Below are 17,001 nucleotides of genomic sequence, written 5' to 3'. Positions count from 1 at the left end.
AGGCTTCTTTTAGTTTTCTTCCTGTACCACAGCATTGAACATAATCATGCTCTAATTTTTTTATTTACTAGTATATAAGGATTTACATTAAAGGAATGCATTTCCTATTTTCAAGACAAAAACTTATAATGACACACTGACCTTTATATTCTTGGACAAATATTCAGAATACGTAAGTAAAATGTGTATTTGTTCATCAGGTAATAATAGAAGCTATACCAACAGTACAATTCCTGAATTGTGTTTTTACCAAAAAAGTGGGAGTTCCCAACTATTCACTTGAATCATATTAAAAGATTTTAACTCTCACGTCAAAAGGCAAATAATCCCCCAAACTCATTTTTCAAATTGATTATCAATACATGACTCTTGTCTACTCACTAGTGCATAACATCTCTAATACCTTTTACTAAAGAAGAGTAGTACATCTTACCTAAGTCATAGAAATAAATAATTAAGAATTTTATACAAATCGTCTAAGATAAAATTTAGCAATGTTCCCAAAGAATTATTATTAAAAGTCATACTTAGCTTAAAAATAAACATTATTACATACCTGACAAATAGCAAATCCAAAACCACTTGCAGAAATATTAACAGCAGTTGGCTGTACCACAGCAATCTGAACAAACGGGGGGGGGGGGAATGAATGAAGAATGAGTGTAATTTTCCATATCTAGTTCCTTCCAAGTACCCATATCCTCAGTATGGGTAGAAGCAATCCATGGAGAATTCTGAGAGCTTTGCATGGTCTTACAAGCCAAAGCTCACCTCCTCAAGCAGTTACACAATGAGGCTTTGCATCTATCCTCTAGAGGAGCAAGCCAGTGTGGGGTGTCACTATTCCACTGTCTTCCCAACCTCTTCAAGGCTAGTAATTTGTTCAAGACCCTGTTAGTTTGGTGCTTGCCATAGCCCCACGTGTATTAGCTAAAAACCTCCAGAAAGAATACATGTTTGGAAAGTGATGCCACCTGATACCACCTGCATTCTGCCCCAACTAGTTTGATTAGAGCTGAGAAAAATTTTAACAAGCTGCATCTGCACTGGTCTCATCATGTAGGGTTAATAAGACTAAGGTAAGTGCCACAGCAAGGAGCTGTGATTTCAACTCTGTCCCTTCCCTCTCCTCTTGAATTACCTAGATCTTCACTCCATCTTTTATCAGAGGACAAGTGATTCAGGAGGCCCTTCAACACAACTGGAGCAACCAGCATCAGAATCGATTTCACATAACAAAGCTACTATCAATAGTACCTGTGGAAAATCCCAACTCCTGATGGGGACTTCCACTCTCTTAATAGAAGTGGCTACAGAGGGCACATTCCATCTACCCTGCTTCCTATACCACATCTGCCTGAATGTTTCCACTCTTAAAGACTTACAGAGAGAGTAGGGGCTTTTCTGACTCCAACATGGAACACTCTAGGCCCAAACTGATAAATCACAACCAAAGAAGCTACAGGAAAGTTACACTACATAGTCCACTGGAAATAAACTCAACAATATGCAACAAGCCAACACCCTAAGTCATATTGTCAGAAGAAAGCTGCATAACCACAAGGACACAACATAAATGTGGAAGAGACACCAATCGCAACAAATGCATGAATCTCAATGTAGAAAAACAAGAGACATGAAAAAATAAGGTAATATTTCGATAACTTCTACCTCCATAGTAACAGATTTCAAGGATACTGAAGGGGATGAAATGCCAAGAATTCACAAGAATGAGTTTTTTAAAAACTCAATAAGATCCAGGCAAATATAAATTAATAATTGAAGGAACTGAAGAAGACAATGCAGAATATGAATGAGCAAGTCAATAAATATATGGAATCTGAAAAAGAACCAAACAGAAATCTTAGAAATTAAAAGCACAATAAGTCAGATAAAATACTCAGTTGAAAGCCTCAACAGCAGAGTAGATCAATTAGAAAAAAAGAATACTGGATTTTGAAAACAACTCTACCAAAATATTTCATTCATATAGCAATAAAGAAAAAAATTAAAAGAATGAAGAGAACATACAAGATCTCTGAAACACCATTAAAAAAATCAAACATCCACATAATTGGTATACCCAAGGGAAAAAGTAACATACAGAGGGCACAGAAAACCTAGTCAATGAAATAATTACATAAAATTTCCCAAGTCTTGGAAAGATATGGAAATCCAGGTACAGGGGGAATTTAGAATTACAAATAGACATGATCAGAAAAGAACCCTTGCACAACATATTATAGTTAAATGGCCAAATGTACAGAATGAAGAAAGAATATTACAATCTAAAACAGAGAAGTGCTAAATCACATTTAAAGGCAAAACCAGTAAACTAACATCAGATTTCTCATCTGATACTCAAAAAGCCAGGAGGACATAGTCCTAGAAGAAAATAACTGCCAAAATTACTAAACCCATCAAGGTTATCCTTTAGAATCAAAGAAAAAACAAAGACCTTCCAAGATAATCATAAACAAAGAAAAATCATGACCATTAGACCAGAATTATAAAAGAAACTACTATACCCAGAAGAAGAAGAAGAAAGATAAACACAATTATGAGAGAACATAAAAAAATAAATCCCACTAAAAGAGTAGACACACAAATGAGAAACAGGAAAGAATCAGACATTACCAATGCAATAAGCCAGCAAACATCTAAGAATAACTAATAGAGGAAGAAACATAGGATAGTCAAAACAACTAGAAGAAAGTTAACAAAATGGCGGGGGACAAGCATATCCTTTTCAATAATAACTCTGAATATAAATGGTCTTAACTCTACAATTAAAAGACACTGGTGGGCTGAAAGGATTAAGAAATAAGACTCAAAAATATGTTGCACACAAGAAACTGACCTCACCTACAAAGACAAATAGAGACAGGACGTGAAAAGATGGAAAAGGTATTCCAAACAAATAGAATCCAAAAAGCAGTGTAGCTATAATTGTATGCAACAAAATAGACTTAAGAAAAATCAAAAGAGAGAGAGACAAAAAGGAGACAAAGAAGGACATAGTCATGGTTTGGATTGGAAATGTCTCCACAAAAAGTTCATCTATTCAAAGTATGATCCCCAGTATGGTAAGGTTCAGAGGTGGAGCTTTTAGGAAATGATTGTATTATGTGGGCTATAGCCTCATCAGTAGATTAACCCATTTGATGGCTTAATAACTTGAATGGACCACAGGGTGGTAATTGTAGGAAGATAGGGCATGGCTTTAGGAAGTAATTCCCTGGGTGCACGGCCTTGGGGACTACATCTGTCCCTGGTCCTTTCCTATATCTCTCTCTTCTTCCCAGTTGCAATGAGCTGAGCAGCTTTATCATGTCCTACCATGATGTTTCTGCCTTGAAACCAGTCAAGCATGGACTGAATCCTTTGGAACCATGAGCCAAAAGAAATATGCTTCCTTCTAAGTTGTTCATGTCATGTATTTTGGTCACAGCAACTAAAAGCTGACTAACATAGCTTCTATCATTCAAGGGAACAATACATCAAGAAGATATAACAATTATAAATATAAATTCACTGAATGTTGGGCACCCAGTTTTATAAAACAAATGCTACTAGACATAAAGGGAGAGAGATGCCCTAATACAATGATAGTGGGGAACTTCCTACCCTTCTCTCACCAATAGGCATATCATCCAGACAAAAAAAATGAACCAAAAAAAAATCAAAGTTGGATTATACTATAGATCAAACAGATTTAACAGACATCTACAGAATATTCCAGCCAACAGCTGTGGTATACACATTTTTTTCATTAGCACATGGAATTTTTTCCAGAAGAGGTCATATATTAGGCCACAAAGCAAGCCTTAACAAATTCAAAAAACTGAAATAATTTATTGCATCTTATGTGATCACAATGGAATGAAACTAGAAATCAACAACAAAAGAAGCTACAGAAATTATACAAATGCATGGAGACTGAAAAAAAAAAAACACCATTGAACAGTGGATCATGGAAGAAGTCACAGGGGAAATTAAAGAATTCTTGAATCAAACAAAAAAGGAAACAAAACATACAAAATCTGCGGAATACAGAAAAATCAATACTAAGAATAAAATGTATAACAATAAGATCATCCAAAAAATGAGATCTCAAATAAATAACCTAATGATGCATCTCAAGGTCTTTGAAAAATAAGAACAAACCAAACCAAAAATTAGTAGAAGAAAAGAAATTATGAAGATCAGAGAAGAAATAAATGAAATAAAGTCTAAAATAACAATACAAAGGATAATGAAATTAAGAGTTGGTTCTTTAAAAAGATAAATAAAATTGACAAACCCTTACCTAAACTAACCATCAGAAAAAGACAGAAGATCCAAATTTTTACATAGAGTTTTGTAAAAGGGACACAATACAAGAGAAAGCACTGAAATTCAAGGGGAATTTTTTTAAAAAACTATATACCAATAAATTAGAAAAATCTGAAAGAAATATATACACATGAACTACCAAAATTGAATCAAGGTGATAAAAATTCTAAAAGGATCAATCAAAAATAATGAAAATGAAATTAAAGTTGTAATTTTAAAAAAGTCTCCAAAAAAAAATAACTTCAGGACCAAATGGACTCATCACTGAATTTTACCAGACTTTTAGACAAACTAACACCAATGCTTCTCAAGCTATTACATAAAATAAAAAGAGGGAACACTTCCAAACTCTTCTGCAAAGTCAGTATTTCCCTGCTATCAAAACCTGATAAGGACACAACAAAACAGAACAGTAAGGACCAACACCCTTGATAAACATCAATGCAAAAATCCTAAATAAAATATTCTGATTAATAAGTGGGCAAATCACCTAAATAGACCCTTCAAAAAAAAGAAAGTACAAATGGCTAATAAATATATGAAAAAGTGCCCCACATCTCTAGCCATCAGGGAAATGTAAATCAAAACTTCATTGAGATTATATCTCATATCACTTATCATAGCTGTTATCAAAAAAACAAAGAAAGAAAGAAAATAAATAAAATAAATATGTATATTATATATATGAATATTATATATGTATATATGTATATATATGTGTGTGTGTGTGTGTGTGTATAAATTCTAGTGAGGCTGTGAAGAAGAAGCAAAAGAAACCCTTATACATGGTTGGTAAAAATGTAAATTAGTAGAGTCACTATGGAAAACAGTATAGAAATTCCTCAAAATACTCCAAATAGAACTACTCTATGATCCAGCTATTCCACTCCTGGCTATGTAGCCAAAAATGAAAAGAAAAGAAAAATGAAGTCAGCATGCAAAAGACAGACACCTACATACTCATATTTAACCCAGATAGGGAATCAGGCCAAGTACCCGTCAACATTAGAATTGATGAGGAATATATAAAATATACATAATAGAATGTTATTTAGCCTTAGGGAAGAACAAAATTCTGTCTTGTGCAGGAACAATAGATGGAACTGAAAGATACCATGTTACAAGAAGACACAGAAGTAACACACATTTCCTCTCAAGTGTGACAACTAAAAAAAGAAAGATGCCCTGAGAAATAGGCAGGAATGCAAGGCATGGTTATTCCCTTTCCAATGTGGAAGTCCCTGTATTTTCTCTTTTTCTACCAATATTTCCAAAGTTCCCATCTCCTCCATCCTTCCTGAGATCAGAAAATCCAACCGAAAGGACACCCCCACCATCTCTCTGCAGGGCTCTGGAAAGAAGTCATTGCTCATGTCAGCAGATTAAAAATAAAGCAGTATTCCAGTACAAATAACCAATTTCACAGAATTTTAAATAACTACCCCTGGTTCACACCTCTGCTGTCTGAAGGAGAAAGCGGTTCTGTGTATCGATCAGAAACTTTACAGGACTCCATGAGCTAGGCTGCAACACAGTCACTTGGACATTTGTCCTTTCTGTATTCATTAGAGCTGCAAATTCAGACAGGGCCTTTAAGGCCACAATGGTATCCTGTTGAGAGAAAAAAAAAAAATGATTGTCCATATAAGTATATATCAAGGTCCCCAAAGAGTAGTCAGATTTAGGAAACCTACTGTACATTCATCTACCCTCCTTGAAAATGGAAGCCTTTCTAACTCATCTTTGAATCTCTTGGCTCAGAGAATAGCAGAGGCTTAGAAAACATTTGCCCAGGAACATTGCTCAGAAAACACACACACATACTTACATATGTCACTTTTTAAACTATTATAACTTAGAAATTTTCAAACTGAGCATCTACTCTTTTATCAGTTACTACAGATACAAAATAGCCAATACAGATGGGGAACTAATTTATTCCATATAAATGTCAGATATGAAGTTTATATTAAAAAAATAAAATGAGTCTCTTAAGTGTTGGAGTTAAGTTACTAAGCTTTTTAAAATGAGTAAGTTTATGAAGTCATAGTGAAAAAAAGGAATCATATGCTCCTAATTTAAAGGGGGAAAACTACCATCTCTCACCTGGGTAGATGCAAAGCCTCCCAAGCTATTTCTCTGCCTGCTTAGCCACCTCATAATTGGGATTCCCTCGGAAATCTGAAACTGCAGAAAGTGTGAAAGTAGTGCATAAGCTGCAACTTCAATATCCAGAGAGCGTGGTTGCCAGGACTCAGAAAGCGTGGATACTGATGACACCCAGAATTGCATGCCTCCTGAAAAAGGAAAGGACTAATGTTTCAATTAACTATCAAAAATTACATTTAATTCCACTGAACCTACACTGATCCAAGTTCTGCTTGATTAGCATAAAAATATTTTAATCTAAAAAATATATATATTTTAATCTATGTATATGTGTGTACCAAGCCAGTATATGTTTATGCAGAAACATACACACACACACACACACACACACACACACTTACATATGTCACTTTTTAAACTATTACTTAGAAATTTTCATCCTTTTTATATTGCCTCTATTTGAGGATGTTTTGAGGAACTATTTTTCCCAAGAGAAATTCCATATGTTTGGCTTAAGACTAAATGACTATAAATAAAAGAAAAAACATATTATATTCCAGGAAAATAATGTATATAATTTATCTGACCAGGACATCCCCAAAATAGTTTAGGACATAAGGGAAAGAATCCTGTTCTGGAAATCGGCCACTAACCAGATCTCACATTCTGGGAAACCTCTCCCTTTTTCATAAGATCTTTTATAGTTTCTGAAGTCTCTAAACAATTTCTACATTTATCACTTCTTGAATGAACAGAAATTTGAATCGGTGGGCGTCATTTAAAGTTATTTCTGCCCACCCACCCCTCTCTCTTTCCCTCTTACACATATACATGTACAACTGACTTCATAGCCCATTTGGATAGTAACTACACTTGTCCTTTTGTAGCCAAAAAGCAGTCCCCAGTCCAAAAAAAAAAAAAAGTCCTAAATACAACCCACTTACTACTAGTAGCACCTCTTTTACTATTTTTATAATCACTTTATTATATTTATTCTACATTTTTATAATTGTACATTATAATTACATAACAATGGGATTCACTATTACAATATTCACACTTGCACATAACATGAATTGGTCGATTTCATTCCCCAATACCTTCCCTCTCCCTTCTCCCTCCTCTAGTGTTTTTCCTCTACTCTATTGGTCTCCCTTCTATTTTCACTAGATCCTCCCCTTTTTTTTCCTTTATTCTCTCTAATTTCCACTATTTGAGAAAAAGTATATGACCCTTGATTTTCTAACTTATTTCACTTAACACATTGCTCTGTCACAATGCACTGTCCACCCATTTTCCTGCAAATGACAAAATTTTGTTCTTCTTTATAGCTGAATAAAACTCCATTGTGTATATACATACACATATGTGTGTGTGTGTGTGTGTATACATATATATGTATGAACCAACCTAGGTATCTGTCAACATATACCTAGGTTGGTTCCATAATTTGACTGTTGTGACTTGTGCTTTGGCAGCATTTTTTTTTTTTTGATACTTGCATTTAGATCATATTTTTGAGCACTTGCTATAAGGCAGGCTCTGTACATGATCTCATTTAATTCTCACTCATGATCTCATTTAATTCTCCATTTAATCCTAATACAGGTGTTAGTTCCACTTGTAAAGTGGAGAAACTGGAACTCTTAAAGTTAAGTTACAGAATTAGAATTTGAATCCAAGTCTCTCCAGAACACAATATTTTAAAGAACATTTCAAATCAAAAAATGGCAAGTGATGTACAGCAGAACATATCTAAAAGGAGATACCTGAGCCCCAAAATTCTATAGGTAACTCCCAGAGGGGCTAGAGGCATCATCACCATGTCAGGCCCATCCTGAACTCATTCTGTATTTCATTTTTGTAAATGTAACCAACTTCATATCCAGCTTATAAAATCTTCTCACTTAATTTACATCTTCCATAATGCTTAACAGTCCAAAAAAATTCAATCCAGTTCACATGTTACCTTCTTGTTCTGCACGTTCAGTCAGCAAATTCAAAGCTTCCTTTGCTTTAGGACTTTTCACTGACGACAACGCGTAAGTTATAAGAGCTAGAGTGTAATTGTCTGAAATTCCTCTACTGAATTCAGACTCCAAAAATGTGACAGAGTCTTGAACATCAATATTAGGCTTGAAAGAAAAATACAGATTTTACTACTCAACCCATAACCACACAGTAAAACAAAAAGTACTTTGAAACATTTATTCAAAAAATTTTTCAACATTTCTTAAGCACCTGATCTTGACCTAGGCAATAGGAATCAACAATGCTCATTGACATTTAAAGATTTGCTATGTATTTTGAAAATAATACTGCTTTTATTTGTTATAATTAAATAAGCACCATTATTTTCGAAGGAATAAGAAATAAAAAGTAGAGCTTTTGCAACTGATTATCATAAACTTAGATATAAAAAAAGAAAATACAGCTTAAGAAAAATATTTCTCTGATTTAATTTCAGATACTGAATCTCTAAATTTAAGGGAAAGTTTATGACTAGTGCTGGACTAGGAAAATAGTAGGAGCTTAATAAAAAGAATAGTGCTGATCTTATAAAATGTAATTGACAGTTAGCAGTAAGGTGTCAAACACCAAGATGTCAAACATCTGGAGCAAAATTAAGCTCACGAGTGTAACTTTCCATGCACACTCATTCTCATGCAAGCACCCATGCCCATTCAGAGTGTGGGTGTGCTTTCCACCAGATTAACCAACACTGCAATTGTTCCATGGTATTTTAGAAATAAAAATCCTTCACAATCTCATCTTGCTAGAACACATTCCCAATATTTAAGAATATTCTTTTCCCTAACAATAATGAGATAAGGGCTGGGGTTGTGGCTCAGCAGTAGAGCGTTCGCCTCACATGTGTGAGACCCTGGGTTCGATCCTCAGCACCACATTAAAAAAAAAAAAGTGAAATAAAGGTGTTGTGTAAAAAAAAAGAAAATCAGCACAGTGTCCAGGAAACAATAATAAGATATGTATTGACTTCTCTTACTAATAGCAAGTACAATACCTATATTAGAAAATATTTTATAATTCTCTTATTCTGAAAAGTGAATTAATTTTATACTCAGATTTTGGGATGTGGCCACAAATTGAAAGCAAAGGTCACCCAAATTCAGTTTTAAACCCAATGTAAAACTGCAAAATTCTTTAAGCTTCCAGACATAGATTTGACCCACCAAAATCTACTTTCCTAGGATTTCCCACTTGTCATTTATTATAGATTAAGTACCTGATACTTCTTGTATCCCAGGAGAGAAGTCACAATATAGGCTGTAAGTGTTACTGGACTTTTATTGCTACCTTGAAGTTCACTATGGATCACTCTTCCTGGCTCCCAAAATTCACCATTGGATTTCTGATGTCCTTTGAGCCAAGTATATGTTCTGTGTAACACATTCTGATCAATATCTATGTAAGGATCAGCTTCAAGGAAACATCTTAAAACAAAAGCTGACAACCTTGGTGAAAAGGGGAAAAAGACATAAAACACACTTTACAAAGTCCTCCAAGTAACACTGAGCAAGCAAAACAACTCTTTTCCCCATCAAAATATTCACCAAAGGTGAATTTCTCTGAAAAAGAAAAACAAGGAAGAAAGAAGAGAGACAGCATGAATGAACAACTGCCTAGCAGACAGATCTGGTTTCTACTTGAGCATGGCCAAGAAATTCCAGGTTGAATCACAAGACATCAGATTTGAAAAGGAATTTAGAAACCACCTAATCTAGCCTCTTCATTTTACAGATTGAGACTTTGGAACTCCGAAAGCAATAAATAAATTGCCCAAGGTTACTCATCTTTGTATTCTTCTACACATGTACTTAAACGTGTGGCTCAGCCTAAAGCTGTGGATGAAGTATACACTTTAGTTACAGTTAGTACACAAGCTAACTGTAGTCCTCCAAGTGAGAGGATTGGGCATTTTCTCTCTTAAGTACTGCAGCCCACATACCCCATCTGTTTGATCCAAATCTGGCCCTCAGGCCAAACAACTCAGGGAATGTTTCTGTCTGCACCCCACACATACACCTATCAACAATGTCAAAACCTAGGGAGAAGCAGAAGAGAAGAGAGGGGAAGGAAGAAGAGAAAGAGGAAAGGAGGAAAGGAAGAGAGGGAGGGAGAAAGGCATGCAAAGAGGGAGGGAGGGAGGGAAGGAGGGAAGGCTTATGCAACAGAGACTCTATGTGTCCCAAAATGTCTGACGTGTTTACTGTCTGACTCTGTATAGAAAAAGTTTTCCATCAAACACATTCCTATACATCAGCAATGAATCCACTGAAAGAGAAATCAGGAAAATTACCCCGTTCACAATAGCCTCAAAAAAAAAAAATACCTGGGAATCAATCTAACAAAAGAGGTGAAAGACTTCTACAATGAAAACCACAGACTACTAAAGAAAGAAATTGAAGAAACCCTAAGAAGATGAAAAGATATCCCATGCTCCTAGATAGGCAGAATTAATATTGTCAAAATGGCCATACTACCAAAAGTGTTATACAGATTTGATGCAATTCCCTCTAAAACTCCCAATGACATTCTTCATAGAAATAAAAAACGCAATAATGAAATTTATTTGGAAAAATAAGAGACCTAGAATAGCCAGAGCAATCTTTAGCAGGAAAAGTGAAGGAGGAAGCAGCACAATACTAGACCTTAAACTATACTACAGAGCAATAGTAACAAAAATAGCATGGTATTGGCACCAAAATAGAAACGTAGACCAAAGCACAGAATAGAAGACACAGAGACAAACCCACATAAATACAGTTATCTCATACTAGACAAAGGTGTCAAAAACATTCACTGGAGAAAAGATAATCTATTCAACAAATTGTGCTGGCAAAACTGGAAATCCATATGTAGCAAAATTAAATTAAACCTCTATCTCTCACCCTGCACAAAAATCAATTCAAAGTGGATCAAAAACTTAAACACTAAAACAGAGACCCTGTACCTAATAAAAAAAAAGTAGGCCCAGATCTTCACCTAGGATCTGACTTCCTTAACACGTCCCTAAAGCACAGAAAGTAAAATCAAGAATCAATAAATGGGATGGATTCAAATTAAAAAGCTTCTTCTCAGCAAAGGAAACAATCAATAATGTGAGGGGAGAGCCTACAAATTGGGAGAAAATCTTTACCACATGCACCTCCAATAAAGCATTAATCTCTAGGATATATAAAGAACTCAAAAAACTTAATACCAAAAAAAAAAAAAACCCACACAAATAAACCAGTCAATAAATGGGCAAAGGAACTGAACAGATACTTCACAGAAGAAGAAAAACAGTTGATCAACAAATATATGATGTGTTCAACATCTCTAGCAATTAGAGAAATGCAAATCCAAACTACACTAAGATTTCATCTCACTCCAGTAAGAACAGCATTCATCAAGAATACAGGCAACAGTCAGAGAAATGCAAATCAAAACCACCCTAAGATACCATCTCACTCCAGTAAGATTGGCAGCCATTATGAAGTCAAACAACAATAAGTGCTGGCGAGGATGTGGGGAAAAGGGTACACTTGTACATTGCTGGTGGGACTGCAAATTGGTGCGGCCAATTTGGAAAGCAGTATGGAGATTCCTGGGAAAGCTGGGAATGGAACCACCATTTGACCCAGTTATTGCCCTTCTCGGACTATTCCCTGAGGACCTTAAAAGAGCGTACTACAGGGATACTGCCACATCAATGTTCATAGCAGCACAATTCACAATAGCTAGACTGTGGAACCAACCTAGATGCCATTCAATAGATGAATGGATAAAAAAAAATGTGGCATTTATACACAATGGAGTATTACGCAGCACTAAAAAAACGACAAAATCATGGAATTTGCAGGGAAATGGATGGCATTAAAGCAGATTATGCTAAGTGAAGCTAGCCAATCCTTAAAAAACAAATGCCAAATGCCAAATGTCTTCTTTGATTTAAGGAGAGCAACTAAGAACTGAGCAGGGAGGAAGAGCATGAGGAAAAGATTAACATTAAACAGAGATGAGTGGTGGGAGGGAAAGGGAGAGAGAAGGGAAATTGCATGGAAACGGAAGGAAACCCTCAATGTTATACAAAATCACATATAAGAGGTTGTGAGGGGAAAGGGGGAGAACTGAAAAACAAGGGAGAGAACTGAACAACAGCAGATGAGGTAGAGAGGGAAGATGGGAGGGGAGGGGAGGGGGGATAGTAGGGGATAGGAAACGCAGCATAATACAGTAGTCACTAATATGGCATTATGTAAAAATGTGAATGTGTAACTGATGTGATTCTGCAATTTATATTTGGGGTAAAAATGGGAGTTCATAACTCACTTGAATCACTTGTATGAAAGATGATATGTCATGAGCTTTGTAATGTTTTGAACAACCAATTAAAAAAAAAGAATACAGGTGACAATAAATGTCGGCAAGGACATGGGGAAAAAGCTTCACTCATACTTAGCTGGTGGGACTGCAAATTGGTGCAACCACTATGGAAAGCAGTATGGAGATTCCTCAGAAAACTTGGAATGGAACCACAGTTTGACCCAGCTATTCCACTCCTCGGTTTATACCCAAAGCACTTAAAATCAGCATACTACAGTAATGCAACCACATCAATGTTTATAACAGCTCAATTCACAATAGCTAAACTATGGAACCAACCTAGATGAATGGATGAATTCAATAGATGAATGGATAAAGAAAATGTGAGATATATATATATATTCATTCAATGGAATATTACTCAGCTTTTTTTTTTAAAGAGAGAGAGAGACAGAGACAGAATTTTAATATTTATTTTTTAGTTTTTGGCATACACAACATCTTTGTTTGTATGTGGTGCTGAGGATCAAACCCGGGCTGTACGCATGCCAGGTGAGTGCGCTACCGCTTGAGCCACATCCCCAGCCCCCAATATTACTCAGCTTTAAAGAAGAATGAAATTATGGCATTTGCCGATAAATGGATGGAACTGGGGAATATTATTCTAAGCAAAATAAGCCAACCCCCCCAAAAAAAACAAAAGCTGAATGTTTTCTCTAATATGTGGATGCTAATTTATAAGGAAGGGGGCACTAGAGAAGAATAGAGTTACCTTAGATTAGGTAGAGGGAAGAGAAAGGGAAGGAGACATGGGGATAGGAAGGATAGTAGAATGAAACAGACATTATTACTTTATGTATATATATATGACTGCATGAGCAATGTGATTCTACAACATGTACATTCAGAAAAATGAGAAATTATATCCCATCTACGTATGATATATCAAAGTACATTAATGCATTCTATTCTACTGTCATGTATAACTAATTAAAAAATTAAAAAGAAAAAAGTTTTCCAACCTTGATATGGAACACTATATTAAAGTAAAAAGAATATACAAAATCGTCTATTTATGGATTTATATCCTGACTCGTGATAAGAGAAAATTTGAAGCAGAATCCATTTCATCTTATAAAAGTTTTAGCATGATAAATATCACTAATATTCAATAATATGCAGTTCTCCTTTAAGTATGAATGTTCAATAATATCCAGTTTTCCTTTACTTTGAGTATGCAAAGGGATTCACTTCCCTGCCCCCTTGGCACCAGCTCCGATAATGATAAAGTGAGTAGAAATATTACACTTAGACTAAAGCATCCAATTGCCAGTGCAAGATACTGCAGCCTTCTCTTTTAGGGCTGTGGCAAGCTTGGAGCCTCCTGTTCTGATGGTGAGATGCTGGCTGCCAAAGCACAGAGAGCAGAGTCCCCTGCTGACCCACAGTGGAAATGCAGCAAACGAAAGAGACCATTGTTAATATGCTGTTGAGATTTAGCATTTACTACTATAGTTTGGATCTTGTGTTCCAAGATGTGTTCCCCCAAAGTCACATAACTAAGCATAAAAACCATCTTGGTGAACACTGAAGAGTAAACTCTGCCTTTAATTTGCTTGCTTTTGAAGGTCTCCAAGTGTTGTCCAAGATTTAAATTCTTTTGCATTTAATTTGGGGATATTACAGTTCTTATTTTCTGCTTTCTGCTTTAAAAGTCCTAGTATTTTAAATTTCCTATAGCACTTAATATAGGGAGTACTCATGAGGGTACTATTGAGAAGTGGTAGAACCATTAGTGAGAGGTGAGGGACTATGGGGAAGTCCTTAGATCATTTGGGGCATTTAGAGCATGGATCAATGGAACTGTGGGAATCTGACACTTTCTTCTTTGGTTTTTGTTGTTTTGTTTTGTTTTGTTGTTTGTTTGCTTGCTTGTTTGCTTCCTAGGCATGAGGTCAGAGCCTTTGTTCGGCCACAGCTTCTGCCATGAAGTGCTGCCTCATCACAGACTCAAAACAATAGGGTCAACCATGGACTACAATATGCAAAAATATCCAAAATCTTTTCTCTCTGTCTCTCTTTCTCCCTCTCTCCCTCTCTCCCTAAAAAAAAAAAAAAAAAAAAAAAAAGTTTTGTAGATACATTCTTTTAACATTTTTTTTTTCACAGAAATGAGGATCAAACCAGGGCCTTGCACATGCTAGGCAAGTGCTCTGCTACTGAGCTATATACCAGTTCAATCTTTTCTCTTTATAAGTAGATTATCTCAGGTATTTCATTATAGTGACAAAAAACTGACTAACATAGTCAGTCAATTTTATTCTGAAATATGAAACTGAAGAGAAATTAATTATCCAAAATCAGCCACATAGAGATTCATTCAAGAGGAAACTCCAAATGCTCATTACTTAATCTAATCATTATTTTTTTTAAATAAAACAACCTTAAATAAACCACATAGACTGTATTAACAAAACACTTGCACTAATCAGATCAGCTTATAGAAAGAACAATGTCACAATAATCAATTTTCCTTGTCAGCTGCATCATTATCACAAGATATTTCTAGTGCTGTTTTTCCCACAAACAAAAGAGAAATTGTAATTTTCTTTTCTAAATAAAAAGTATTTGATTTATTAATGTTTTAAACCATGCTTTAAAAAGAAAATCCCTTTAAACCATGCTTTAAAAAGAAAATCCCTTTAATGGGGCTCTAAGAAAAGCAGCTGCCAAGTCTATACACAGAGACATGTCTATCAATTCCATGGCCAGTGTGACCTAGTAAAAGCCCATCCCATGACACATGTGTTGGATTGGAAAAATCACTTACCAAGTGCTCCCAGAAGGGTCATTATTCCCAAAAGCACTGAAGGAGCCATCATCCCTCTGGTAGAGAAGTTCCCTCTGGTAACCTGAAGAAACAGAAATGGACTAGTATTCAATGTAATCAACTTGCCATAATAAAAGTTTCTAATAATGACTCCATGTTGAGGAAATAGAGCAGAGAAGTGGAAAGAAGAAAACATAAACCAACACCTAATAATGAGTACTCCCTATGTTAAGTGTTATAGGAAATTTAAAATACTAGGACTTTTAAAGCAGAATGCAGAAAATAAGAACTGTAATATCCCCAAATTAAATGCAAAAGACTTTAAATCGTGGACAACACTTGGAGACCTTCAAAAGCAAGCAAATTAAAGGCAGAGTTTTATTTAACGCTCCAGTGTTCATCGAGATAGTTTTTATGCTTAGTCATCTAAAATTATTTGATGCCTAAAAAAAAAAATAGTATTTACCTATGGTATCATAGTTAAAGTTTACAAGACCTAAAACAGTAAAACTACTTTCTACTCATATACCAGCAATAGATAAGAGGAAATGCTATATAATCTGAGATAACATCTCAAATTTTTTGGTCATGGCCAACTGAGGCAAAACAAAACATCAATGGTCAGCCTACCACAGCAATTCCACATTTCCACTCAAAAAAGTACTTGGTCATAAAACTGAAGTATTATTACTATTAAAAGTAAAAATTGGAGAGGCTTGTTAAGACTCAAATATTTGCCTTCATAATGCCGATGTTTCATATTTGCAAACAAATTATCTCAAATCAAATGCAGTTGTTTCACATTTGCAAAGCAATACATACAGGACCAAGTCCAATGACTGAGAAATCATAGGCCAAAAACATAGTGAAGAAAAGAAAGTACTATGTTTCATAGTAATCTTTAAGACTTAACGGAAAAAGGAATATGAACGTTTAAAGTGATAACGATTTTGCTTAGTTTGAAATTAGATTATGATCTTTTTATACAATCGAAATATTATGATATGGTAATTAAATAATCCACCTTCATTCAACACTGACTAGATATCAAGAACTGCTCAGGGTCCTTTGCAAGTATTAACTCAGGTAATTCTCACAACATCTACCCTGTGGTGTAGATGCTATTATTATCCTCTTTATACAGATAATGAGGCTGAAACTCAGAGTATAAAAATACTACCTACATAGTCACAACTGGTACATAGAGAACGTGGGATTAGCCAGGGTCTAACCAGCTCCAAATAATTCAAAGAATTCTTTCAATGATTAAACATGACACTGCATGAAAAGTCCTTAGCACATTAAGCTCTCAACAAACGATAGGCATTGGTCTCTGACTGGGATGTGGGAAAGGTTTTCTAAGCACCAAATATGACAAAATAAAAATTGAAAAGTTT

General features: G+C 35.2%; 1 protein-coding gene across 17 annotated transcripts in view; it reads right to left on the bottom strand.

The window, feature by feature from the left end:
- The window catches only part of Cd109 (CD109 molecule), a 228,338-nt gene that overhangs the window by 73,652 nt on the left and 137,685 nt on the right, over positions 1 to 17,001 (bottom strand). For all 17 annotated transcript variants that reach the window (XM_058578868.1, XM_058578867.1, XM_058578879.1 and 14 more), the window contains 6 exons: positions 15,605 to 15,686; positions 9,692 to 9,920; positions 8,414 to 8,579; positions 6,442 to 6,632; positions 5,791 to 5,946; positions 557 to 622 (listed from right to left, as the gene is read on the bottom strand). In XM_058578868.1, the coding sequence (XP_058434851.1) occupies positions 557 to 622; positions 5,791 to 5,946; positions 6,442 to 6,632; positions 8,414 to 8,579; positions 9,692 to 9,920; positions 15,605 to 15,686 (890 nt within the window). The remainder of the gene's footprint in view (positions 1 to 556; positions 623 to 5,790; positions 5,947 to 6,441; positions 6,633 to 8,413; positions 8,580 to 9,691; positions 9,921 to 15,604; positions 15,687 to 17,001) is intronic.

Source organism: Marmota monax, unplaced genomic scaffold (assembly GCF_021218885.2).
Source record: "Marmota monax isolate L192 unplaced genomic scaffold, Marmota_monax_Labrador192_F-V1.1 WCK01_AAM20220418_F8-fsc00091, whole genome shotgun sequence".
Taxonomy (NCBI): domain Eukaryota; kingdom Metazoa; phylum Chordata; class Mammalia; order Rodentia; family Sciuridae; genus Marmota; species Marmota monax.
This window is presented reverse-complemented; position numbering and strand designations above follow the sequence as displayed.